At 34.6% G+C, this 26,437-nt stretch overlaps 1 protein-coding gene across 4 annotated transcripts in view; it reads right to left on the bottom strand.

Annotated features, from left to right (window-relative positions):
* Nucleotides 1–3,308: 3,308 nt before the first annotated feature.
* cbfb (core-binding factor, beta subunit) overlaps nucleotides 3,309–26,437 on the bottom strand; it is a 47,684-nt gene continuing 24,555 nt past the window's right edge. Inside the window, exons 4-7 of one of the 4 annotated variants that reach the window (XM_015397384.1) lie at nucleotides 17,914–18,030; nucleotides 17,689–17,784; nucleotides 15,587–15,656; nucleotides 3,309–3,758 (exon numbers count right to left, since the gene is read on the bottom strand). In XM_015397384.1, coding sequence (XP_015252870.1) covers nucleotides 15,627–15,656; nucleotides 17,689–17,784; nucleotides 17,914–18,030 — 243 coding nt within the window. In that variant the 3' untranslated portion in view covers nucleotides 3,309–3,758; nucleotides 15,587–15,626. Of the gene's footprint in view, nucleotides 3,764–15,586; nucleotides 15,657–17,688; nucleotides 17,785–17,913; nucleotides 18,031–26,437 lie in introns of all 4 variants that reach the window. The other 3 variants (XM_015397383.1, XM_015397381.1, XM_015397382.1) reach the window with 3 other exon arrangements.

Below are 26,437 nucleotides of genomic sequence, written 5' to 3'. Positions count from 1 at the left end.
ATTTGTTTTTTCTTTAGAGGTATTTTTCCCCCCAAGTTTTTTCATTCAGCATTAAATTTAGAGTGAAAAAAATCTTATTATTCAGTTTTTTTCTCCCCAAAGTACTCAAGCTTGTTGTCCAACTAAAAATGAAAAAGACAAAACTTCAAATGGACCAAATCGTTTTAGAAAACGTTCCTTCTTCAGAACCTTTTTTCTCCTAATTTTATTCAGTAACTTATCTTGTGTTTTGTAAAACAATATCATTTATTCTATGAATATGTGTCTGGGAACCTCAACAATCAGCGTTATAGTTTAATTAAGTCTGTATCGGCTCTCCTGGTGTTTTTCACACATTAAACTCACAGAGTGCAGTCTGAACTGACTCCTTTCTTTACTTTAAACCTAAAAACATCAAAAACCACCACATAACCGCCCCTCATCCTCCTGCAGGTTCCCACAGGAAAGTAAAATTTTTTTTTTAAAGATTTTCGATGAATTTTATACTGAACCAGCTGACTTAAAAAAGTTTCCTCTGTGATATAAACAACTCCTGATTGCCAGAAAGAAATAACATATTTGAGCCTATAAGGTTTACCAGTTTTAAAGCTATAGTAAATATTGTTACATCAGATAAAGTTTTTTTGATGTTGTAAGCCCTGAGTTGATTTTATGGCTGCATTAGCAGAGAAAACCTGAAGAAACTTTGTTGAAAATACAAGCTAGCTCCAACTCACTCCTTTTGTTTAATGTCTTTTGAAGCTAATTAAATGCTGAAAATGCAGTTGATAAAATGCTCAAACACAATTATGAGTCTGTATTTACCAAGAAGGTCAAAGGTAATCAAACAGTTCATTTCAGAAAGTGTAAAACATTTTCCGATTACAGGACTTTTAAAAAAAAATACAATAATACAAAAAGAAAAAATAATAATAAGAGTACATAGAAAGTGAAGAAAGTCTTCAAATCTCTCATTTTTCGGGAGATTTTTTGTTTTGTTTTTGTGATTTACACAATAATTCTGCAGCTGCTGTAGGTTTAAGCTGAGAGAAATACTAAAAACTCCAACTGAGACGAAAAATATAAAAAGTAAACATCATGACTTTCACACAACAAAAGGCTGATGACAACATAAAGGCAAACAAATGGGTTCAAAACATGAGAGTGCTGTAACAGGACAAGGATGGAGGCTTTTATGGCCCTTAAAGGACGAGGAACATCTGGGTGACGTGGGATTAAGCAAGTTAAATGGACGTTGGCATATAGGGCACAGTGTTGTAAGTTAATAATATTCATTCTGATTCAGTTGTTTACTTGAGATTACATCCTGATTTCTTAAGGAACAAACTGGGATTAATGTTAAGTGAACTGGGATAAATTGAATTTCAGGTATGTAGTGATTTATTTTTAGTTTTTACACAACTTCTCCTGCATACAAATAATGGATGAAGGAGCTTATCGGGATCACTCAATATTTCAATTTGCAAAGATCATCACTTTTTTAAAGAATTTTTTATGTTGTAATGAGTTTGGTACATTGGGTTCAAATAATTTAAGTTAAAATGTTGTCTTTCACTGTTTAAACATCATTGCCTTCACCTGTGAAAACAGTGCACTGTGATCACTTTTAAATTAAAAAGATTTATTCATTTTTTAAATCTCTCTTCATCTAATCTGTTTTATTGTGGAAGTTGTGTTTTAGGTAGGAGATGTGATGAGAAGATGAGAGTAAATAATATATGAGCAGCAGCTTTGAAGATCTTTTTTTAATGGGGGAACAAATATGTGTCAAATGACGGCATCCTTAGTTTGTGAACTAAACGATTAATACGTCTTAGAATTGGAAACAAAAAAAGCATCAATTATGTATTAGAAAGTAAAGTTCTTGAATTTTTCTATTGAAAAAAGTGGTTTTAAGGTTTTATTTTTTTAAAGCATAATTAATCTAATGATTAATGATTTCATGGCTGCATGCTTTAACACATTTTACTTTTTTATTTTACCTATCAGTGAGATGGACAATGTTTTAAAAAACAGGTTGTTGGTCTGAGGTTGACAGGCTGTGCAAATTATGATATCAGAAGAGAGGGTCTCTATGATGAAGCACAATGACTGTTTAAAATATTTTATGATGCATTATAGCTGCTTCCTGTGTTTAAGTTAAGTTGTAACTTCAACTGCTGTAAAACACTGCAGTGGCGCATGCCAACAGGACCGGCTAATAAGTGCAATTTGATACAGGTATAAGAAAGAAAAAGAAGCAATTTTCAGTTACCATTTCCAAAGCTATCATTTTGGATTTTGCTAAAAGCTGCAGTGAATCAGCTGCAAAGCTGAAAACAATGGATTTTTCAACGCTTACTGAAGGAAACCCTTAAGAAAAGACATTTTCTAATAGTATTTTACATGCAGTGTTAGCACCAGCTTTAGGGGTACTAACACAAAATTCAGGAATTTTAAAGATGAAGACTAATGCAAGTGGAGGAAAATAAAGATGAAGTACCTGGTGTATAATTGTAAACAGTCAGATGAACTTTCTAAACAGTAAATACAACTAGGTGGAAGATTCTGGCTGAAAAAAAAGCAATTAAATCAACAACAGTCAACCAAAGTCTAACTGCTGTCTACTCACAGCTACTCCACATAAACCCCAACATTAACCTTTCCGCATTCATTTTGTATTGATGCCTGTAGACAAGGATGATAATTTACTGTAACTGTAAAGCAATCCTTTTGGAGATGAAAACATTTTAATGCAAATTTTAAATCTCTGAAAACCCAACTTAAAGTCACCCAGTTGTCCCTCATCACAGAGCAGATAAAGAGTGCTGACGATAAAGAGGCTGCAATAAGAAGCTAAGGAAGCCCCACATTTGATTTCATGCAGTAGAAGGACAAGCAATGTGGACATCAAGACTGATTGCATCATATAGTGCAAAACCTCTCGGAAGACAAAGGACATTTAAATTTTCCCATTTCACCACGTTTAGCACAGCTGAATGAAAACTGAAGGTAATTTAGGAGTTTTTATGAGTTTTTGCGGTCAGTTGACCTGTGATGTTCGGAAATAATCTCAATTAACACAAAGCAAACATTTCTTAACCCTCCAGCCTGGTAAATATTTCTTTGGTTTGCCTTTCTCTGATATTTTTATATCTAAAATATCCCCCCCCAGCAAAGTGAACTTTGGTCTCAGAAAACAGCAGGTTCTAAGAAATAAAGTTGATAAAATGGCATGTCAGCAAAAAATATGTGTGTGTGTGTGTATATATATATATATATATATATATATATATATATATATATATATATATATATACACATACACACATGAACTGTTAAAGCTTCATGATGTGTAAAAAAGCCCTGACCGTGACCCTGAGCCACAACATTTTGTCTCTTTCCTCTGCTCCTTCTATTTTTCCCTCCTGCTCCCTCTGTCTTGTAATCAGTGTTTTGCATTGATCTTAAACCTTTCTCATTAAATTGTATTTTTTCATACCTAGGTTTGATATTAATCCACAATTTATCTTTTATATGACATTTTCACTTTTCACTTTGTCTGCATTCTAAATTTAGAAAAATATATAAATCAAAAGATAAACTGCTTTGAGGAAAAATAAAAAAAATCAACCAGCCTTTTTCTGTCAAGCTGATTTTGTTGAAATTAAACAAACTCTGTTTCCTTCTTTTCCTCTTCCTTCTCCCCTCATCAGCGCATCTTGTGTTCCACGTCAGCGTTGGCCATGTTTGAGCCAGGGCTTGGGTCCTGCTGTCGTCTGGACTGGGGAGACACAGGGATGGAGCGATGAAACAAAGGGAGGAGGGTGAGGGTGGGGATTAAAAGAGAAGAAGGTGAAGGGATAAAGGAGGGTCCGAAAATAGGATCAAAGAAAAAAGAGAAGGCAAAAAAGGATTTAAGAGAAAAGATGCAAATTAAGTTCAGCATTCCAAAACTGTCAAAACAAATATTGACTTCTTTATAAAAATTGTAGAATTTTATTGAAACTATAAACTTGTATTTGTAGTATAAAAATGAAAGAATGGAATGTTTCTCTCAATTTTCTGACATTAAATAAGGATAAACTTTTCCTGATTATGGTCGATTAAGATTCCTTTTTTAATTATTTTGATACATTTCAGAAAGAATAGGAAGCACATTTAAGAAATTTTCTTTGAACTGCCCTAATATCAGAAGTTTAAAACTGTTCTATAGTATTTGAACAACATGACTTAGATGACATATTTTGGACCTTCTTCCTTTTTTTTTCTCCTGACAGATCTGCTTTTACAGGATTAAGATGTTTATCACTATAAATCACTGACTTTGTGGTTGGGAAATCGTTTGGATCTAATTTTCTGGCAGGCTGAATATCGTTGTCAATTTAAAGGTCAGTTTGTGTCCAATGTTCAACTTTCTTATTTATGTATTGAAATGTTGCAGTAGTATTTCCGAATAAACGTTATTTTGTCATGAAGCAATCTATTTTCAAAAGTATACCAATATGTTGGGGAGTAAGAAAATATATAAGTTTATGGTAATCAGACTTTTCCCTGCGTCCATTTGCAAATGGTAACCTTGAGTTTTACTGTATGTTTTTACATGCCAAATACAGGAGAGTTTTTTATGTATATGCTTCTGCATCTGTGCCTTTATTATATATAGACAGAATAAGATTTTTTTTGACATATCTCCTTTACAATCTCCTATATATGATATTACTAAATAAGAGAAATAATTGGATCAGATTGCTGGATTATGATTCATCTGATATCTGATCCAGTTAATTAGTCAATATCAGAGCAGATGTTCGAGCAGATTATCGATGCATCTCTTTAAAAAGGTAGGAAAGTATTGAAGTATCAACATTTCTCAGACTTTGAAATCTTTTTCTCCTTATCTATTCACATTTTTAAAATTATACAATTAAATACATTTCTTTTGTTGCTATTTTCCAAACCCAATCCAACTTAATTTAGAAAGCTATTAAAACACATAGACCAAAATGCTATGCGGACAAAAACAAATTTAGATAAAAATAAATAGGCAAACGTACAAATAACATGGACACAACATATGACCAACACATCACTAGTATATAAAGGTGGGTAGAAAAAAAAAATCTGTATTTAAGAACAGATTTAAAATTGGCCAGGGATGAAGTGTACGGTGGCAAACATTCCAGAGTCGAGGAAAGGCTATAGAGGAGATCCAGTCCCCTTTGACTTTATTTGGTTCTCGGCACTGACAAAAATAAAAGGTCAGCTGAGGGGAGAGTATGAGAAGGCACGTAGTGCAGTATAAGCTCAGAGATGCAAAGCAGGGCAGGCCCAATTAAAGACAAAAAAAAAAGATAAAAATAATCTGAAAATGGATTCTAAATTGGAATCCATTCCAAAAATATTTATAAAACCATAATTATCAGAAAAAAAAGAAAGAATGAAAACTTGCTAATTTAAAAGAATCTAAATGCTTCCTAAATCCAAAATAAAATGAGAACAAAACAGGTGTCAGTAGTCTTTGCAACCACTAGATGGAGCTAACCACCTTTAAAATGCATCTATTACTGCTGTTTTTAAACACACAGATGTTATTTTAGTCAAGGTATCAGGTAGACAGACAAATAAAGCTGCAGGCAGACAAACAGATACATAAACTGGCAGACATGCAGAATCTCTGATACACACACACACACACACTCATAAAATTGATCGTTAGGTCATCAACAGAGGCCGTCAGCATGACAGGACTTTTAAAAATATTTCCTGACTCGGTGTGGTGGGATAGTGTTTAGGAGGCCCTGGTGTGACCCTCGGCTGCCGTAGCAAAAATACTTGTGGTTGTATGTTTACACTGAAGTGATAGCTGGGGGGATTTGGCATGGCTCGGGTGATAGAGGTGAGAAGGTGCAAGAGAAGGTGAAGCAGGGAGCAGACAGAAATGCAGACAGAGATAGTAGAGGCGTTGCTTAGCTCAAGAGGAATGCAGTTTGTGTCATCTCAGTGACTCACTGCAATAGCAATACATTTGCAGTCACACACACACACCCAAACACACACACACAGTATGTCATGCTTCCATTTTCAGTGCACGCAGCCAGACTGGCTCCTTGGTTGTTTAATTAAAACTGCTACTTTCAGAACTTCACATGTGACTCAGTTACAGTCACATGACCAAGATCAAAACCAAGTTGCAGCAAACAACTCCTATTTGTTCATCACAATGTCATGTTGATTTTTTTTTTTGCTGCAACAGAGTGAAAAACATTTGATTAAAAAAATGAGGTAGGAAGTGCAACACCTGAGATATTATAAAATATTGGGGGTCATTCTTTGCCTCAAGCAAAGATGTCCTGGTATATTTTGTTCATGTTCATTCACAACGGTTGATAGATCAAAATCTACAGAGAAAACAGTATTAATTTAAATGGCCAAATGATGTTGATGCTCTGAAGCTCCCTTAAGCAGCTGACTGGCAGGAAGCTTCAGAGAAAAGACAACATCATTATCCAGGGCAGGGGACTGCAGCCTGCAGGGGTGTCAAAAGTATTCATGTTTGTTAACTTAAACTTTTTACTCAAGCAAAAGGGAAGAGGTCCAATTTTTAAAATGATTAAACTATAAAAGTGAAAGTAATTCAGAAAAAAGTGTTGATGATGAAGAATGCTTTAAACCTCATACTGGTTACTGCACTACCCTATTAAAGGAACATTTTCTGGATAATAACATCCTTATACATAATTTTCTAAGTTTTATAACTAATGGTAACAGTGTCAAATTTAACTCTGGACCATCTCAAAAAACTATTTATTTTGGTTTGTGGCAAACAAGTTGGTGCAGCCCCGAGTCCAACCACAAAGAAATCAATTGTCTGAATGAAACAAATTAATTTGATGTTTCTTTTTTTTTTATACCAATACCAATGAGAACTAGCTTAAATTTAACAAAACTAGTCTATTTTGTAAATGTAAAGAGTAGAAAGTAAAGATAATTGTAAATGAATCTACAGCGTAGAAGAGAAAAGTTTTCTAAAAAATAATTACTCCAGTAAAGTATAGATGTACAACAATTTCTACTTAAATAAAGTAATGAAGTATTTGTACTTTGTTACTTGACATCTCTGGTAACCTATAACTTAAGGGTTGTTCTTTGGACCCTCTACATTGTCTCTTTATAGTGGCTAAAAATTATAAATATTAAACTGATGTATATAATATATGTGTATGATGTATATAATAAATGACAGGTGACAAAGTCTTAGAAGCTTTGATGTATTTTTTTAAATAATATTTGAATTAAAATTTCAAAACAGAATGATATGAAAAGAGACAGAAATTTGTTTTGAACTTTATTTTTGTAGAGCTAAAACAAATGTTGACACTTTGTGCTCTTTTAAAAAGAATTCTCAAAATAAAACCCTACAGAAAGAAACACTTCTTCCTCTTTATGAAATGTTTTAATGTTTTCCCATATTTTAAAACTCCAAAATCAAAAAAATAATAAGGTGGTTGCTTAAAACGGCAACTGATAACCTATAAGAGTTATCTAACAAAAAAGTTGAATTTCCGTAATATTTGCATCTCTGAACAACTTTTATATAGCTGGACTCAGGGGAAAATTGCCATTTAAAAAAAAGATTGGAATGCTGGTCTAGGGAGAAACTGCTGCTCCCATGAATCCAAAAATGTCAGCTTTAGTGGTTAGGGCAACTGATCTGGATGCCTCCCAGGTGAAGCAGGGATGTGAGCAGCAAGGGAAGACATCTGCCCACTAGGAGCAGTAAGGAGGTAGATAAGCAACTTTATTTTAATTTTATTTTACCACTATTTCACACAAAAATATTTTCAGGTGAGAAAGTAGACCTCAGAACTTTTTCTATGCAGTTAGTTCATTTTTAATTATGAGCCTATCTTCAAAGGTGCTTCCAGAGTTTTTGAAACAGTAGAACTTTATTGACAGGCCGGTCCGATTGCTCAGCTAAACGGGCAGTACCTGTGAACATCCTAAGTTACTGCAGCCTTAACTCTGTAACCTACTAGGGGTGTCCCGGCACCTGTTATTTATATGTAGTGGCAGAAAGTACATAGATATGTGGTGCTATTTTGAAATGTAAAATTAATGTCAGTTTTAATTATAAAGTGTTTTGTCATAGTTCACTAAGAATAATCTTTTAATGAAAAGGCCTACAACTGATCAAGCAGTTTATATTTTCCAAAGACTGGCCCGTAATTTAAACCTTACTGTCAGGGCTGTTTATTTTATTTTTCCATTTTACATGTTTTTATGTTGACAGCACTGCAGGAGGAGAGAGCTCCCAGGGATTCTGTTTGGATGTTGCTATTGTTGACTTTAATGTTTGTATGCACTGCCTATTATATTATAGATATTTGCTTGTAGATAGACCATCAAGGGATTCATTTCAGGTGCCTTTCTAAAGACTGTTTTTTTTCTTTTATAATAAAACCAGTTTTGATCTGATCTGTGCTGATCTTAATCTATCTGTGCTGTAGATATATAACATGAGTTGGCCTAATATAATAACAGAATTTAGTTTGCTGATCAGTGTTTAGTTGTACATGGAACACGTAAAGTTGTAAAGCCAAAAGTCTGCTTAGATACAGGTTGATAAAAAAAAACGAGATGAGAAATAATTATTTACATTTTATCGATCCAAAATGTAACCAAATGACAGTTATGTAAGGGAAGCAGGGCTGCTAATGATTATTTACTTATTCGATTAATCTGTCGACATTTTTTCGATTAATCGATTAATAATCGTATAGCAAAAGGTCCCTTAAAGAAGATTTGATGCAGGATTTTTACCAGGTGAAGCTAAAACTAAGCTACTTAAGGAGTCCTGGACAGAGCATTTTGACAGACATTTTTTTTTTTATCTTGAATGCAAAATGTTTATAATATTTTTTACAATTTTTCAATAATTTCTGCTCTATTTGGTTTACTATTATATCTGATGGCATGTTTTAGAGTCTTTATGCCTCAGCTAACGATTAATCTATTACTAAATTAGTTGATGATTTCAATAATTGATTAATCACAATTAATCATGTTAACAGTTTCAGCAGCTGAGTAGCTGGTAGCCCAGCTAATAGCTGGGGCTATTTAATGCAGACTGGCGGGCTTGTGAGCTGCCCACTGTAATTATACATTCAGGGCATTGTCTTTTTGACAAAACATCTCAAATTAAACCTGATAACTGTTGATTTTTAATCAAGTCAGAAGCATGAACCAGTGGTTATCTCTGCTCCATCCATTCTTTGTAAATGTGCTAAATGTGCTAAGTCTTATTTTTTTCTCTTATATTGTAAATGAAACAAGTGAAACAACAGATCTCACATTTTATATCAAAATGAATATAAAAACATATTAATGCAATTAAGGGGGAAGTAGGTTATTTTACAAGCAACATAATGTGTAGTTGGTCTGAATTTAATGGGAGGAATCAATCATATTGTTATTATTAGTAATATTATTATTAAATACTATAATTACCTCTTCTGTCATGTTACTGAGCTTGATAGAAAGTTGTATTAAAATGTAGAGTAGCTTCGGTCTACAGATAGTGCTCAGAAGTGCACCTAGTGGTGAAAATGTGCGTATTGTGCCTTTAAACTGACTGTCTTTACCCTGTTCTTGTAAATTTCATAGAATCAGCCTTAAAAAATATATAATCTGAATAATCAACCAAGGTCATGTATCTAATGCTGGCCCATGTTTTATAACATGTTTACTGATCTTTTCAGGCACAGATGGAGCATTTGAAAAAAAAAAATCTATACTTTGACTGGAACATAACAATATGTTGTGTGTTTTCTTTTTCAGCCATTCTTCATCCAAGATTATTCAATCAAATTTTAGGGAGACTTAATTAGAGTAAGCTTAGATAAAGATAGCATTTTCAATCCACATTTTATTCTTTAACAGATACTGCTTGTTTCTGCAGGATTTGATAAAACATAACAAAACTCTGACCATTTTTGGAGCCCTTTATTTATCCTTCTTCAGCCGATCATCTGTCTTTTAAATAGTTACTCTTTTTTTTTTTTAGCCCAAATTTTCTTTCCTCAATCTCAAAATGCTGTTTCACAGTTCTTCAATTAAAATTATAAACAGAAGAAATTGAATCTCTATTCAGTTCAAGATGTTAATTCAGTGGCTGAACAAGCATCATTGTAATTCCTTCCAAAGTTCTGGCTAATAGACTTATAATAAGGGAAAAAGCTTAAAGCTTAAATAACTTGAAGTAATGTCTGAATCACCTCATTGTTCAGACACATGTATCTCTCTAAAACACGAATCAGTCAACTGCTTAAAAAAAAAAAAGCTGATATTTGTTACGTGCAACTCAAGCCATAAAAAAGGTTGTGAGATTTTTCTTTTTTTTTTTTCCATGAAATGAATCAATTATTTAAGTACTTCCTGTTATTTTGCGCTCTACTGTTGAGAAACCCCCTGGTAGTTTCTGGGATATTTTTTTCCTGCAATTCATGGATGACAGAAGCAATAAAACATTAAGCAGAAGCTAACGATTTGTGTCTGTCCATTCACTTTACTGCTTTATTAAAATTTGACTCAGAGAGCCTGAGTGTTTTTGTGAGGAAGGGAGTGGTCTTTGCTAATCATCAGAGCTGGAGAGGGCTTTCTGTATTGATCCGCACACAAATGGAAGCCTGCAGGGCCATGGCGGGCTGCTTAACCGCAACTCAATACTTGCAAACTTTGTGTCAGTGTGTGCGTGTGCATCATGACCAGATTGGAGAAGATTTGCTGCTTCTGCAGGTTTGTTCACCTGCAAAGCATTTGAAGATGTTTGTGAACTGGTGAGTGTAAGTTAAAGCAGGTTTTAGCGGGGGGGGTATGTGTGTGTGTGTGTGTGTGAGTATGGGGGGTGGTGGAGTGATAACAATCAATACTAATGATATATTAATGCTTTCAAGGCCAACTCATCATTTATGGACAACTCTTTTTCTGCAGACTACGTGAAGTGTGTGCATGTGTTCACATCTGACTTTATTCAAGTGGATTGCAAATCTACAACACTTAAGTTGTCCAGCAGCATATAAAGAGACCTGGTTGCTGAACGTTTAAGCAGTTAGGGGCTTAATATTTTAGCTTGAAAAGCACAACATTAACTGAAGGAGGTGGGTTGGCGGGTGCACCGTGAAATTAAAAGGCTTTCATCTTAATCTATAGCTTCACCATCTATCACTATGACAGGTACCCCCTGACCTTGGCTGATTGGAACGTCACTGCTTTTAGATGAAAAAAAAAAAAAAAACATGTCATATCTGCTGAAATGAGAAGACTTCTGCTGTCGCAAGCATATAGGACGTTAACATTTTTCCTGCAGGCCTAAAACAAAAAAAAGAAAAAAAGAAACTCCTCAACCTAGCAAAAGTGGATTCATTTTTCAGCATATTTTTCATTAATCCAATTACTGCAGAAGGAAATGTAAAACATAACCATTTGCTTGAGCCACAGTATATTGAGCTTTGATTTGATATTCAAATAGAAAAAAGGGAAATTAAGATATCAATTTTCAGAACGGGAATAATAAAAGGAAGGGCAATTCTCAGTGGGATTTCCCGGTTGGAATAACAAGCATTACAGAAAATATTATTAGATGTTTTAATAAAAAAAATTTGCATAGGAAATGTTATTTACTGCTGGGAATCTATTGGTTACAGGAAAAAAAATGGAAATAAAAATGAGTAATGACAAAACAGGAAATTATCCGCTTCCCTGTCTTTGTGACTTTGCTTTGATGGAAAGGGTTAACTTTGTCTTTGAACAGCAAGCAGCACAGATAACTCGATCAGCCACTAACAAGAGACAGAGAGTTACAGAGAAACAGAGACACACAGAGAGGTGGAGTGTAGACCACAGAAATGCAGAGGCCGAATCTGTGCAGCTATTCAGCAAAACTCGTCAGTCACACCCAAAGGAAAAACTCAGACCAGATTGGCAGAAACTAACTGCAACGTCTGGATAACATTTACCTAACTAACCTACTTCCTCTTATTGTATATGCTTATGTGATTTATAACTAAGACTTAAAATTCATAATGCTCAACTTTTGATACTTCATGATCATAAACTGCTCTTTTTTAAATAGAAGCAGAGATTAGCCTTTTTTTACACTTAGACATATCATTTGGATACACAGAATGTATGCAAAAGAGAATTTTGTTTAGTGCAGCTTTCCAGAAAGTAAATAAACATTTCTATTCCATAAAGTGCAGCAGTGACCAAATGTAAACAGCGTGGGAGAAAAAATATGGTGCAAAAAGCCCGGATTGATATGGAAGTTCAGAGCATTAAATTGTTTATTCTACCATAATTGTTTATTCACTACATGTCAGCTCAAGGATTTCTATAAACACAATTAATTAAAAATATAATACATTTAGGGCTGAAACAATTAATCGCATTATTCTTGATGAATCGATTATTTACATAATAGTAAACTATTTTAGTAATCGATTAATCATTTACTGGAGTATAGAGACCCTAAAACATGCCTTTAGCTGAAAAAAACCAACCGACCTAAAGCAGTAATTATATATAAATTATAAAAAATATGTAAAGATTTTGCCTTTACAATAAAAAAAATGCATTCGTCTGTGAATATGTTCAATCCCGACCTCAAAGGGAAACATTTTAGTTTCACCTGGTTTAATTTAGAAAAAAAAAATCTTCTTTAAGGACCCTCTGGTTGTCCAATTATTAAATGATTAATCGGAAAAAATTATCAACAGATTTATCGATATCTTCATTATCTTTTATTTGTTTGATAATTATCTAAAGTATTCCATCCATCCTTCCTTTGACACTTAAAAAGCATCTGTAACCAGCTTTATGACAACAGGCCTATGGTGCCATCTATAATAAAGGCCTTTGAAAGACTAAATCATCGGGCAAATCAAAGCCACCATCTATAGTTTGCTTATTCTTCAAATTGAAAAGGTAAAACATGCCCTGTACACCATCCTTTTCCTCCAGAGAACAAAAAATAGTTACTGTACACCAAGCCTATCTATTGCTTTTTCAGAGGCACTTCACCATATTAACCCTAATCCAACACTTAGTGTCAGAAAAACTACTCAAAACATTTAGGTGCTTTAAACGGTAAGCAAAGGAGTTCCTCAGGGAAGTGTATTCAGTCCTTTGCAGTAATATCTTTCTTATCTGCATTGTTTTTACTGTAAATTCCTTTATCTTTGAAGAAAACAGCCGACTTTGTGTTTGTCAGTAAGGTCACAGGAAAAATGAACTGAGCTATGTTTTTTAAGCTTTTATAAATCCTTGTGTAAATTGTTTCACTCATTGGTATGTAATTGTTCATAAAACAATCTTAAGAATCACCCCATCATACCTGTTTTTCCTTTCAACAAAATCAACGCATGTTTTGCAGTTTGTTGTTCCCAGGGTTTAAAATGAAAAAAAAAAAAAAGAAAAGCAATCATTGCAGTTTTTGACTTTCACAATGTAAGAGTGATTCTGTCTTTACAACAAAGTCTCTATTGTAAAATAAATATTTAATCTTAATGGGATAATCAATGTTAGTCGAAACAAACAAATAAAATAGTTGTTTTAAATGTGACTTTATCAGTGATTCAGATCAGTGAGGAGGAATTTATACTTTCTCTGCGTTTCTAAGATCCAACAACATCATGAGGTTCAGTTGTCTGATGGATGATCTTATTTTCTTTACATTATTTTTTTCCTGAGAACTTTTGGTTTACAACCTACATTTCAACGCAATTACCTGCTGTCTACTTACTTACTTTCTCCCAGAGGTGTCAAAAGTATTAATGTTTATTACTCAAGTAGAAATATAAATCCTACTGTTTAAAAACACTTTTGTAGAAGTTAAGACTGATGCTTTAAACCTTATACTGCACCACCCTATTAAAGGGAAGTTTTTCTACAATTCTGGATCATAACTTCCTTATACCTAATTTTCTTAGTTATAACTAATGGTAACAGCGTCAAATTTAACTTTACATCATCTTCAAAAACTATTTATGTTGGTTTTATTTCTATTTTGTTTTGAAATGAATTGTCTGGATGAAAAAAAATTTTTTTGATGTTTTTTTTAAATATTTTTTCTAGAACACTGCAGTACAGATAGACAAACAGACCCAGCGAAATCAAAGACAAAAGCGTAGTTGCACTTTATGGCTTCGACAAAACTGTGAAGCTACTTGAAAATTTGTGTTTCATCCACAGATTTACAATATTTACACATTTATTACAATGATCTAATATAAATTTTTTTCCACCTCCTGCAGCGTTTTGTGCAAAATCTATGAAATTCCATCTGAGTTAAGTTATATTAGCTTAGTCATAGGTTTATATCCCCTAATGAATATTATGTCACTTATCAGCTTTTATTTATGCGTTAGCTTTTCCATTTCTTCTCAGAGATGAAACAAGTTTTAGCCAAAATCTCCAAACGTATTGATAATGATATAAAAAAACAGATGCTACAAAATAGGGAATATTAAAAAAGAGAATCTGCCCAGCTGGAGCCCAGTTAGTTTATAGATATGAATATCAGAGCTCTTAAAGTTTTGAGCTGCTCATGCAGGACTTGTGTTCAGTATAACTTATATTATCTTGTTTGAAATTTTAACTGCGATCAAAACTAAATCACGTGAGTATTGTTTGTGGTCTCTCTACACAGTGAGCAAAAGAGGAAAATTAACCTATTTTTCTGTTCCTAGAACCATTTTATAGTAATAGAAATCTTAAAAGTTATCTTTTTATTTTTTTAAAGGAAAAAGCATAATTTTACTTTTGCATTTACTTAAAATCTAAAAACTGTACCTTTTCTTTCTTTTACTTAAAAAAATAGTTCAAACAGTACTTTTACTTTCATCTTTTTTTTTTCTTATAAAAGTATCTGTACTTTTATTAAAGTTAAGAAAGTAAGTATTTAAAAAAAAACTTTGGTCAACTGAAACTGCTGCCTGTAGACAATAAATGCCATATGGACACACCAACGGATGAGAACAGAAACCAAACTTGATTTGGACACAGTCTCCAGTGCTAGATGCTGGTTGTGCCCCTTATTAATTTGTTGAAGAAAATGATAAGCTTTCCATACACTGCAGATTTTCCTAGGAGGTGATGCGGCTGGTTTTATTGATTTGGTAAAAGAAAGAAGCTTTTCCTTTTCTACCACAGCCTCCTGAAAGACGACCTTCAGGAGAAAACTTTCTCTCCTTATTTCTAACTGTGGTAGGTTTTGCCGTCAAATGGTGTTATCTTCTGCTAAGTTATTTATTTACATATTTCCGACAATAACAAGCACAATTTACACATATATACGAAAAATGCATGCACATATATGAACAACAAATAAAACCAAGCAAAGAGGTAAACTTACTTTCACACACAACTTTCTTGGCACACACATGCACATAAACACCCCCCACAAAATACACATATGAAGGAAATAAAGAAAAACATGAATGCAGAGATAAAAACAAGGCTTGGACAAACCCGCACAAACACATGCAAACACAGAAGGTAGTTTAGTGCATGACAGTGTGATAGATGGTGAGAAGTGAAGGACACAGACCCTGTTCTTTTCTGCTGGCTGTCTGTCTTTCTGTGTGTCATCAGTCCCAGATTTTAGAAACCACAGGGTCCTAAAAAATAAACAATTTTGTGTTCATTCGAAGGGCTTTGCAGCGTCGGAGCTGATCTCCCAAAAGCCTTGCTTGGAAAGTGAGTTGTTTTCAGGAAATGATATGCAGTCAGGGTGCCTTTTCAAAGCTCACAACATATCAATGTTAACAAGAAGTCATATTTCAAATGAAATAAAAAAAAAGCATCCAAACTTTTAAGATTTTATTTTTATTTATTTATTTTTTTCATACTCCAACATATTGTAACTATTTTCCCCATTATATAGTAACTACTTTCCCTTCTGAGGCTTTTGGGACATCTGACAAAAACTGAATCAGTCATTCAATATTTCAGAAAATTCAATGAGGTTATATAGTCAAACTGATCATGCACTAAACCTACAATTTGCCCTGCAAATATTATTTCAAGAAGTACAACTAAGGCACACAAGCACACATCACACAACTCTGAGCCACTCAAAGCGCTAAGCAAAGAAAGGTGTGCTGTAGCTTTATTAAAATGTTGTCTGATCTGGTCAGTGTACTTCTGTAGGGAACCTTTCAAAAGGACTCGTATGCCTTGAACTATTTTACCTTTAGTCACATTGCAACAAAACTAAAAAAAAAAGTATTTTAGTAGAATTTTATGTGATAGACAAACTCAAGGCAGTGCATAACTGTCATCCAGAGGCCAATAATATGGTATTCGGATACAAGTTAGATTTTATTTTTAAATAGCTGCGGGTTTTCTCAAAGGATTGCTCTATATTAAGTTTATTCTCTATCATCTCTGACCAAACTCCCTAGTCCCAAGTAAATGTAAGAAAATCCTTACAGCATGATGTTGCCCCACTTTGGGACTGAGTCGTTCAGGATTGAAAGTTTTAACTTTCTGTCAACCTTAGCATTTTCGATGTTGGTCAAAAATCTAAATCTTTGTTTTAATCTGAGCAGAGCATTGTCCTCCACATGTTTGCTGTATCTAATGATGCTCACACCGCTGTGGATCTCTGGTGTTCAGGCTTTACTATGCTTGTTGCTATGGTTGCTTGTCTGACCAATGCTCTGCTCGTCCAGATTGTCAGTTTAGTTGGATGACCATGCCTTGTCTCTCCATGTACAGATGAAGGATTAAATACAGCTATGGTAAGGGGTCAAAGCTTGGGATAATGTTATTGAACATAACCCTGCTTTAAACCTCTCAGAAACTGTCTCCATGACCTCTGCTGCTTTCATTGCTTCTTATGATGTTGGTTTTTCTCTAACACACCTCGAGGTCTTCACCAAACAGCTGGATTTACGCCGAGGATAAATCACACACAGACACACTATTGTCATTTATCAGATGACTTAAACGCAGTCTGTTGGACCGTAAGGGATGATTATAGAGAAGTGCAGAATTCTCACAGTTTTATTTTAAAAAAGGTTGAATATTTGAAATTCTTTCTTCCACTTTACTGGTATTTAGGGCTTTGTGATGCTCTATCACATAACATTCCAATAAAACACATTAAAGTTAAAGTTTTATAAAGGCTTCTCTACGCTTACAAGCGCAGCTTAATGAAAGCTGCAATTGTTTTTAATTTGCAGTCCAATGCAAAGTCTTGCAAACCCACCAAAAGCACTTACTGTAAAAGAGGCCCCTGTTCTGCTAGAGGTTACAAGCATTATCAGAATCAGAGGATTCATAAACCTACTAATTTTTACACATACATTTATATTTAACTTCCAAGTAAAACAAGTTTTCTAAACTTTTTTTTTTCATGCTATGCAAATTAGCATGTAAAACATGGGAGTACTGAGCCTTGCTCTGCTGGGTGTGGTTACAGGTAGATGCAAATTAACATTATTCTGATGAACCATGAAAAATATAACAATTACTGATATAAATCTAACATATGGCAGAATTCATGCTTTACTTCCTAATAAATAATTTTATAACTCTAAACTAGTTTGATGTGACTGGCTTTACTACACTGTTTCAGTTTGTCTCGGAGACTCCAGACCTCTTTAAGGAAGGCTTATGAAGGAAAAAATTCCCATCCCTTCTCACCTCTAAATCCTCTCGGTGTGATCGGTCTCTGTCTTCAAAGTCTCTGGTTCTGCGTCGAGCTTCCTCAAACGCTGCCTGGGCCAAAGCATCCTCATGCTGCACAAACAAGGCCACATAAAGCTAAACTGAGTTTGGTTCTCTTTGTATCATAATTCAAAATCAAAATCATCACAAGTCTATGTCAGAAAAGAAGAAAAGTTGTATGTGACTAAAAGGACGTGATACCTGAGCTCGCTCATCGTCATACTCCAGATATCCCATCCCATCCAGCCTTTGTAGGTCAATCCATCCTTTCCAGATCACACAAACCCCATTCAAGATCATAGGGGCCTTTAAATAGACCTGTGAAGACATGATCAGTTTCTCCTGTTAGTTGATAATCCTCCACATCATAAACATTTACAGTAGGATAACACTACAAAGAAGATGAGACAGGGAATAAAAAAAAAACAAAAAACATTTTCCTAAAATTATATTTCCAGTATTTTGATCTCACTTAACTACCATTCAGTTTTAAATTAGCACCAGATTTATGTATAATGTGTGTATTTTAATGCAAAATGAATCAGCAGCTCTCAGGAAAATTATTTGAAATAGGAAGTCAGAGGTACCAATCTAAATTCTATGCAAAAATAACTAAACGTTTATGCCAAAATATTTTCATTTCAAATTTATTTTTCTGATAATGGATTTGATTCTTGGTTGTGGTTATATCTGAGAGAATATTAGCCCAGATCAAACAATAATAATACTGAGTAGTCTTAAGCTGTTAGACATGGTTTGCTTAAACACAGAACAGCATTTTACTAAAGCAGGAGCAAAAAAAAAAAAAAAAAGATTAAAATCATCATTTCACAAACTGTGAACTGTGGTGGAACATTGAACATGAAAAAGGAAAAAAACTGAATAGACTGTTCTTTTGGAAATGTTGCTTGTGTTTGTGTCTTTTCTTTTTTTTTCTACATCCACAGCTGTAGCACCAGTATGTAAAAGAAAGGAATAATAAAATGATTTTACTGATTTTAACAGAGGATTAAAAAAAGAGATCAGAGTCAGAAATGAGATTTTCACATAACAAGGTTATTACATGAAATAGCCTAAAGTTTTAATGTATATAATTATTTTTTCACTTTTATTTTAACTGTCTGCCACTGTATGTAACGTATCAATATTGTATTGTGTATTATTATTATTATTATCATTATTTATTTTTTGCTTTTAAAGCATCCTATGGACTAGAGTTTAAAATTAGCACACGTGTTAACACAGCTACCAGATCCTCTCCGACCCCACCCACCCTAACCATGGACTCTTTTCCCCCCTGGCGTCCGGCAGAAGGTTCCGAAGCATCTTCTGCAGAATGACCAGACTACTGAACAGTTTCTTCCCCCTGGCCATCAGACTGCTTAACACCACATAACACTCCCCCCCCCCAAAACACACACACACACACACACTAAAAGCACCCATAGACATGGACATAATGTTTCGTTTTCAATAACTCAGTGCAATATTTATTTATTTATGTTACTTCTAGCAATAACTCAGTGCAATATATATGCATATATATACTTCTTTACCCTGTATATAGCTAGCTCTTAGTTATAGAAAACATATTTATTGTGCAGGTACAAGGTCTTAGCTCTGTTACACTGGTAGCCAAGTAATCGACATTTTGTTGTCAAGATTCACCTTGTGTTTTTTTGTGCAATGACAATAAAGGAAGTCTAAGTCTAAGTCTAAGCAATGCATCTAGTGTGTCCACTATATATAATATGTCCATATTTAATACATTAAAGGTTTAGCGGAGGATGTTTTTTTTGGGGTGGATTATCAAAATAGGTGGTTCAGAGTGCAGGTCTTTTCAAAAGTTTGCGAAAATTCTCCACTATACCTTTAATAAATAAAACAATCTAAAAAAAGGTTCAGTTTATACTATTTAGATGCCTCTTTTCTTATGAAATGAAGAAGGTTGTGATGTTGGATAAGGTTTCAGAGGATTTCATAATAAAACTTCAGCTGCTGGTGTTTGACCTTGCTTTGTTTTGTCTTCATGAGGATCAGAGAAGGGCGACAAGAGAAAAAACTGCAGTCTTTTTGTTGATGCAGCAGCACATTAAGACCAGTTTAGACTGCTTTTAGATCAGGCGTTGTCTTTCTTTGCCTTCCAGGTTATGTTACTCACTCTTTGGCTCAATTCCAGGGGGACAAAAAAAGTAAATATAACTAATATGTCTATTTACATAAAGAGGAGGAGGAGGGGGAGGAAGAGCGCACACATATCTGCACCATTACAGAATTTAGATTTGTGCTAATTTTTCAGCCGCAGCAGGAACAATTAAACTGTGCCAAAACAGGGAAAACAATGAGTCAAGGAGACAGAGAATCAGCAAAAATGCATTTCATATTAAGTCAATTTTCACTCAATGATTACACTTTAGTAAATACATACTTTTGAAAAATATTGGTAATAATAATTTGATAATTGAACAGCAACCATAAAGTATGGAAAGTATATACAGTAAGCAACAAATCATTAGGTATATGCTGCAGATATGATTGTCTTTAATGTAAATATTTTCTTTGGATTTTGAAATTTGGGTTAATTTTGTATAGAAAATAATTAAAATGTGAAATTGCTGTGTTTAAAATACTCTGACGCCAGGTTCAGTCATTTTTAAACAAAGAATGGACATGACTGTACTCCTGTTTAAGCAGTGAGGAAGCAGTGAGACGAACCAGAATCAACTTTGCTATTCAGGTTTGTCTGCACAAAAAAGGAATTTGACTTTGGTTTCCCATCCCACACATCATAACTGTTTAAACAACATTTTTATTAAATCAAGCTAAAGAAAGAAAAGCAGTATGCACAAGTGCATGGCATATTTCTTTTTATTGAATAAAAGATGGAAGGCAGATTTTTATAGGAAATAAAGGCGTATTTGTTTACAGCAGAGCAGCTGACTAGCTGAGAACAGATCTCTGTGTTCATCAGAGAGACAGCCTTTGAGACAGCTGCTTCTGTTTTGGCTGTTTTTGACATTACTTATTTGTAACAACGACCTAACAGTAAATGTTTATGACCAGAATGTGTGAGTTCAGCAGAGATGCTTGTAGCTTAATGTTGTAGATCTTTACAGGTTGTGGATGTATGGAAAGTGAGCTCCTATGATCCTTTTTGCAGACCTAGTTCTTTATTGCGGTTTGGACTGGCCCAATTTGCAAATGAGCCAAACCACAGTGAATCATGTGCACAAACAGACTGAATGATAGAGGTGCAGAAGATGACCAGGTTCTACTTTTTAAGCTGTTGCAGGGAGTTCACTCTATGCTTGACCTTCTTCACACACAACACACATTTAGACACAAAAAAGAGGTCAAAAGCCACAATATGTGCTAAGATAAAAAAAATATAACCACACAAAAGGAAAACACACGTTACTTAAGAAATGTATTCGCTTGATTCAATGCTTTCCCAGCTGGAATTTCTAGGATGGAAACTCTGACTTACAAGAAGAAATAATGCACCATATGCATCCCTGTATGTTGCAAACTATGCATGATGAACTATGACACTTCATCAGAGTCAGCATTAACCTTTCAACCTCATTTGTTGGGGAGGGGATTACCAAGTTCAGATTTCACTCCCAATGTGCATCAATGACCATTGGCCAACCATGATCCTGTCAGTGGGGGGCATCCCTGTTCCTTTATTGGACCACAATCCACATGGCCTGCAGTTTTGGAGACTTCCTGACCCAGTCATAAAAATATTTTAACAACATGCAAGCTTAAATTCACACATTTGCCATTTTTTTCTCTCAAAAAAATCAATTTAAGAAACAAATGTATACTTTCTGCCTAACATATACCACCAATTAACAGGTATTATGACAAATACATTGTATTCTTATAACGTTCCCTTTCAGCAATCAAAATGTTATACCTGATATGTGCAAAATCCAACAGATGTGACGGGTGAATTTCTCCACTATGAGATCTATAAAGTCTATCTTATCTTATCTAGATGTAAATCAATAATCTGAATTCCCTTTAATTATCTTATTTCTCCAATGAGTACTCGTCTTTACAGAGAGGAGCAAAACGTGGCAAAGTAGCTCAGTTTTTCTTAGGCTCTACAGTTTAGAGATTATATTTTTATCTGTGTAAACACATATTTAGGAATAAATTAACAACGCCAAACACTCCATCTGAAAAACACACACAAACACGCATGCATTAGCATATTTCTGTGTGAAACAGGGGAAGAGCTCGACGTTCCAGCATTTTAGCTCAGGCTATTTTAGGACAGCCTCTCACAGGACCTTTTTAACCACAGCTACCCACAGTGCACCGGGGTTGCAGGGGAGACCGCACCCCAAGAGACTGTGGGTTTTGTGTTTATACGAATGAATGTTTTTCTCTGTGTGTGTGTGAGAGTGTGTAAAAGCAGGAGAAATGGCTTCAACATCTGTGAGGCAGCGCAGTGTTTTTTAAGGAAGGCTTCATTTGCTCTGACAAGGAAAACGTGTTCTTGTGTGTGTGTGTGTGTGTGTGTGTGTGTGTGGATGTGTGTGTGTGCTCAAAAGGGGAAAATATGTAGAAACGGCCCAACCACAGACTTCCTCTGAGAGAACCATGTCAACCCCCACATCTCCATTTGCTGAGAGAAACATATGAAGACGTTGGAGCTCAAACACTGCAGTACAGAAAGAAAAACCCAGCAAGCAAAATCATAGACAAAAGTGTAGTTGCGCTTTATGGTTTTGACGAAAACTATGAAGCTATTTGAAGATTTGTGTTGCTTCCACAGATTTACAACTTTCTGCACTTCTTAAAATGATTTAATATACATTTTGTCCACCTCCTACAGCGTTAGGTGAAAATTCATCTGAGTTTAGTTTTCCTTAGCTTAGTCATAGGATACATGCACTGATTATGCAACTGAATGTTCTGTCAATTATCAGGTTTTATTGATGCGTTTGCTTTTGCATTTATTCTCAGATGAAACAAGCTGTGAGGTTTTGCCATAACTGTACATCAGTCAATTCGGTTTCAGTTCAATTCAGTTTATTTATATAGCGCCAATTCACAACATGTAATCTGAAGTCACTTTACAGTTCACCAGATCATACAGTAAAATTGATTCTAAGTTTTCTATCTAAGGAAAACCAGTTGGCTGCATCAACTCATTGACTCGAATGCAACCCCTCAGTCACATGCCTTTCTTGTTTTTTGGCATAGCTTGTGCTACGTTTTAACCCATTTTAAGCAGAATCACTAGATTCAATTAAATTGATCTTTTACGGGTTTTATGGAAAGAAAATTAATAGATTCAGCTGTTTGGCCACATAGACAAAAAAATATGTTTAGATGAGTCAAGGCGAGGGTTTCAAACCAAAGAGTTTTGTACCTACTGTCAAGCACGGTATAAAAGAATCATGCAAAGGTTCTATTTTACTGCCACAAAGACAAGATGTGCAAGATCAACAGAATAATGTGTTCCACTTAGGCAACAATTACAAACACGCTTTCAAACTGGTTTAGGAAAAGACAGAGCAGATGAAGTTCCTGAATGGTCCTGACCTCAGCCCCATTACTTTTTTATGGACCTCACATAAAAGTCAGGTATGTGCCAGGAAAGCCATAAACTGTACCTACTCCACCAAAAACAGTGGTCAAAACTAGTCTGATTTAAGTCAGTACCCTCTCGATAATGACAAAAAGTGCAGCTGATTAAAGATTGAATAAAATTACATTTATACATGTATAATTGGTTCAGTTTGAGCCTGTGTATGATCCTGACTAGAAGTCATTTGTTATACACTGCCTGCTGAAAAACAAAGCAGTTTAACTAACATCCTGAACCCTTGTATCTGTAACAAAACTTGATGTTGACCTGTTTGAAATTACTCATTTATTAAGGTTTCATGTATTATTATCCTGGCGCTAAAGCCTGCTGAAATATTACTCTGCATTCCCTGCTACAGATCTTATGCTGTTTTGTTTTAGCTTAATGAAGATTTGAAGACGAAGAAGTTTTTCTTGAGTTATTTCTGACTTAACGGTTAACTTTGTCCTCCCATTTCTTATACACATTATAGATGGGAGGAACTCTGACCACCTCATCCTGCAATGTGGATTTAGGCATGTAGATCACATTGTCGCGGCTTAATGTTGTGAACTTTGTTGTGGTGCTTTGATTTAACTTGTTTACCTACACATTTAGAACCAGAATATTAGAGTAGGAGGAGATGGAGTGTTGAGTCTAATCTAATTTACTGCTATTTAGCTTGGACATCAGTGGCAGACGGCTTACTCTGATGCATTTGTTGAATGTAGCTATTTGCAGTGCTTCCTTGCTCTGGATGGGCTGTAGCGGTAGAAGTAGTGTGTCTATGTGCTGGCAGACGGAGCATGACGCAAATTCACTAGGATCTGTTGGCAAATAGTGTTTCATTCAGCACAATTCCAACCATAAAGTGAGCACAATCACCCTTTACTGCAGACACACACGCCAGTGCCCACGAGGTGTGCAAACACAATGGGTCTCTGTGTGTTTTTAGCCCTGTGAGTTCAGGCTATTTTATCTGTCTCATTCTGCACTCACAAACACACATTCAGATCAACATGAAACTCCCTATTCCTCCATCACTGCTCAGTGGGCGAATTTCATATTCAGATTTTTTTTTTACCAACAAATATCCGCCTGATCCAACTGGAGCAGATACCCTGCAAAAATTTTATTTTAAGTATGTGCATTTTTTGTGTGATAAAAAAAAAAAGTGTGCATGTGTCGCATTTGTTAAATAATCTTTAGTTACTTTAACACAATTGTTTCATGTCCTACCCTGCTGACAATTATGTTAAAGTAACCAAAGATGCTTAAATAGATCCAAAAAAAATCATGAATAATTTTTTTTTTGAGTTTGGTGATATTTGCCAACAGAAAAAGATAATATATGTTAAAAATAAGGGGGAAAAAACTCCATTATCTAATTTTAAGTACATAACATCTAAATATATACAAATTGTTTTTCTGCACATTACTGTTCATGTAGTTCCAAGTTTACCTATGTGCATGGCGCAGAAAATTTGGGTTTTGCGCAGGGGCATGGATGCTGAAATGGGGCTGGAAGGTAGTTTGACCACACTGTGCCATATGGACCTCACGCTCGTCAAGCATAAACCGCCCTTTAAGAACCAGTCGGACTTTGGTTCAGGTCTTTCAGCGTCACCTTGCCTGTTCACCTCAAAGTATATCAAAGTATTTCTGCTGGAAACCTAAAATAATGAAAACTGATGAATGTCCTTCATTGAACCTTGTCCATTAAAATTGGAACCAAGGTTTTGATTTGATGTTTGTTAGTAAATTTATGTTCAGATTTTTATAGATGTACAGAGGACTTTTACCAGAGTTCATTAACTTCATGTGTTTTAAACAAATCTGATTACTACCAAAGATGAGATATGACACTAAAGATTGAAGAGATGCCCTAATTTGAGTTTCACTTAATTTATCTGAAAGTCAGTTTCTGGAAAACAGCTGTTCGTCTGAAATAGAGATCAACCAATACAGGCTTTTTAAGACTGATGCAGATATCGATTAGTCACATCATTAACATGTCCTCCATAAGTACTGTTGATAATTTTTACACGTCTGGTCAGTTTGTACGATTTAAATTGTACAAAAAACTAATTTTTTACTGTGTAACAGCAAAAACCAATGACATGTTTCCAGATGTTTTAAATCAATGAAAGTAAATGTTGAATTTTACACATACCATTATCTATATAATTGCTTTAAACAACTTTGAATTTTTAAGCATCTTATGATTAAAAAAGCCATAAAAAGTTCAGAACAAAGGAACAAAAAAGCTCTATTTTTAGTTGAATTATCTGTTTCCTTTTTACCTTAAAGTTGAAATTTGCTTGGAGCAGAAAGGTGCATGTATGTCAGAATACAGAGTGGAAAATTTGGAGGTTTCTCAGCAACAATGATTTAAATACCAATATGGCAACTTTATATATCAAACTTGTTAAAAGAAAATCAAGTTAAAACAAAAGAATCTGATTAAGTTAATTAGAAATACCGGATTATGCAATCATCTTCACTCAAAAATGACAAGCTAGCATTGATAACAGTTAACCTGCCCATTAAACATAAGAAGAAGCAAATCCTGTTTGTTTTAAATTTATTGATTAAACACAGTTTGCTTTGGTTTGATGTTCGAATGTTTAATTTAGATGTAAATGATTATCATAAATATACACCCTATGTTGTTCTGTTTCTTGGCTTCTTTCATATCACATTGAATACGTCCATGATGATGTTCATCAAAATGTCCAGCATGCCGATATTCAAATCATTTCAGTTTCATAAAAAAAAAAAAAAGTTAAAAGAGGTAAAAGTAAACTACTTTGATATTATGTCTTATTGCATGGCAGGATGACCACAAAGAGTTCTCACATGAGTGTTTGTCTCTGCATGTGTGTGTTTATGCACATGCAATGTCTGAGCTGGAGGCCAACCCTGATTTCGTGCTGTAATTATGTTATTACCCAGAGGAATGTTACATCAGAGGGAGTCATCAGAGTGACTGCGAAGCTGTTTGCATCCATTACAAAGACTCACACCAGCATCCATGTGGGTGTGTGTGTGTGACAGAGAGAGAAAAAGAGGAAGATTGAAGATAGGCTTTAAAGACTGAGAATTTGTGTCTGTGTATTTCACCCAATAAATGTGTGT

This window comes from Cyprinodon variegatus, unplaced genomic scaffold (assembly GCF_000732505.1).
Source record: "Cyprinodon variegatus isolate N-32 unplaced genomic scaffold, C_variegatus-1.0 Scaffold859, whole genome shotgun sequence".
In the NCBI taxonomy this organism is placed as follows: Eukaryota; Metazoa; Chordata; class Actinopteri; order Cyprinodontiformes; family Cyprinodontidae; genus Cyprinodon; species Cyprinodon variegatus.
The sequence above is the reverse complement of the archived record's forward strand: the minus strand, read 5'-3'. Positions and strand labels throughout refer to the sequence as shown.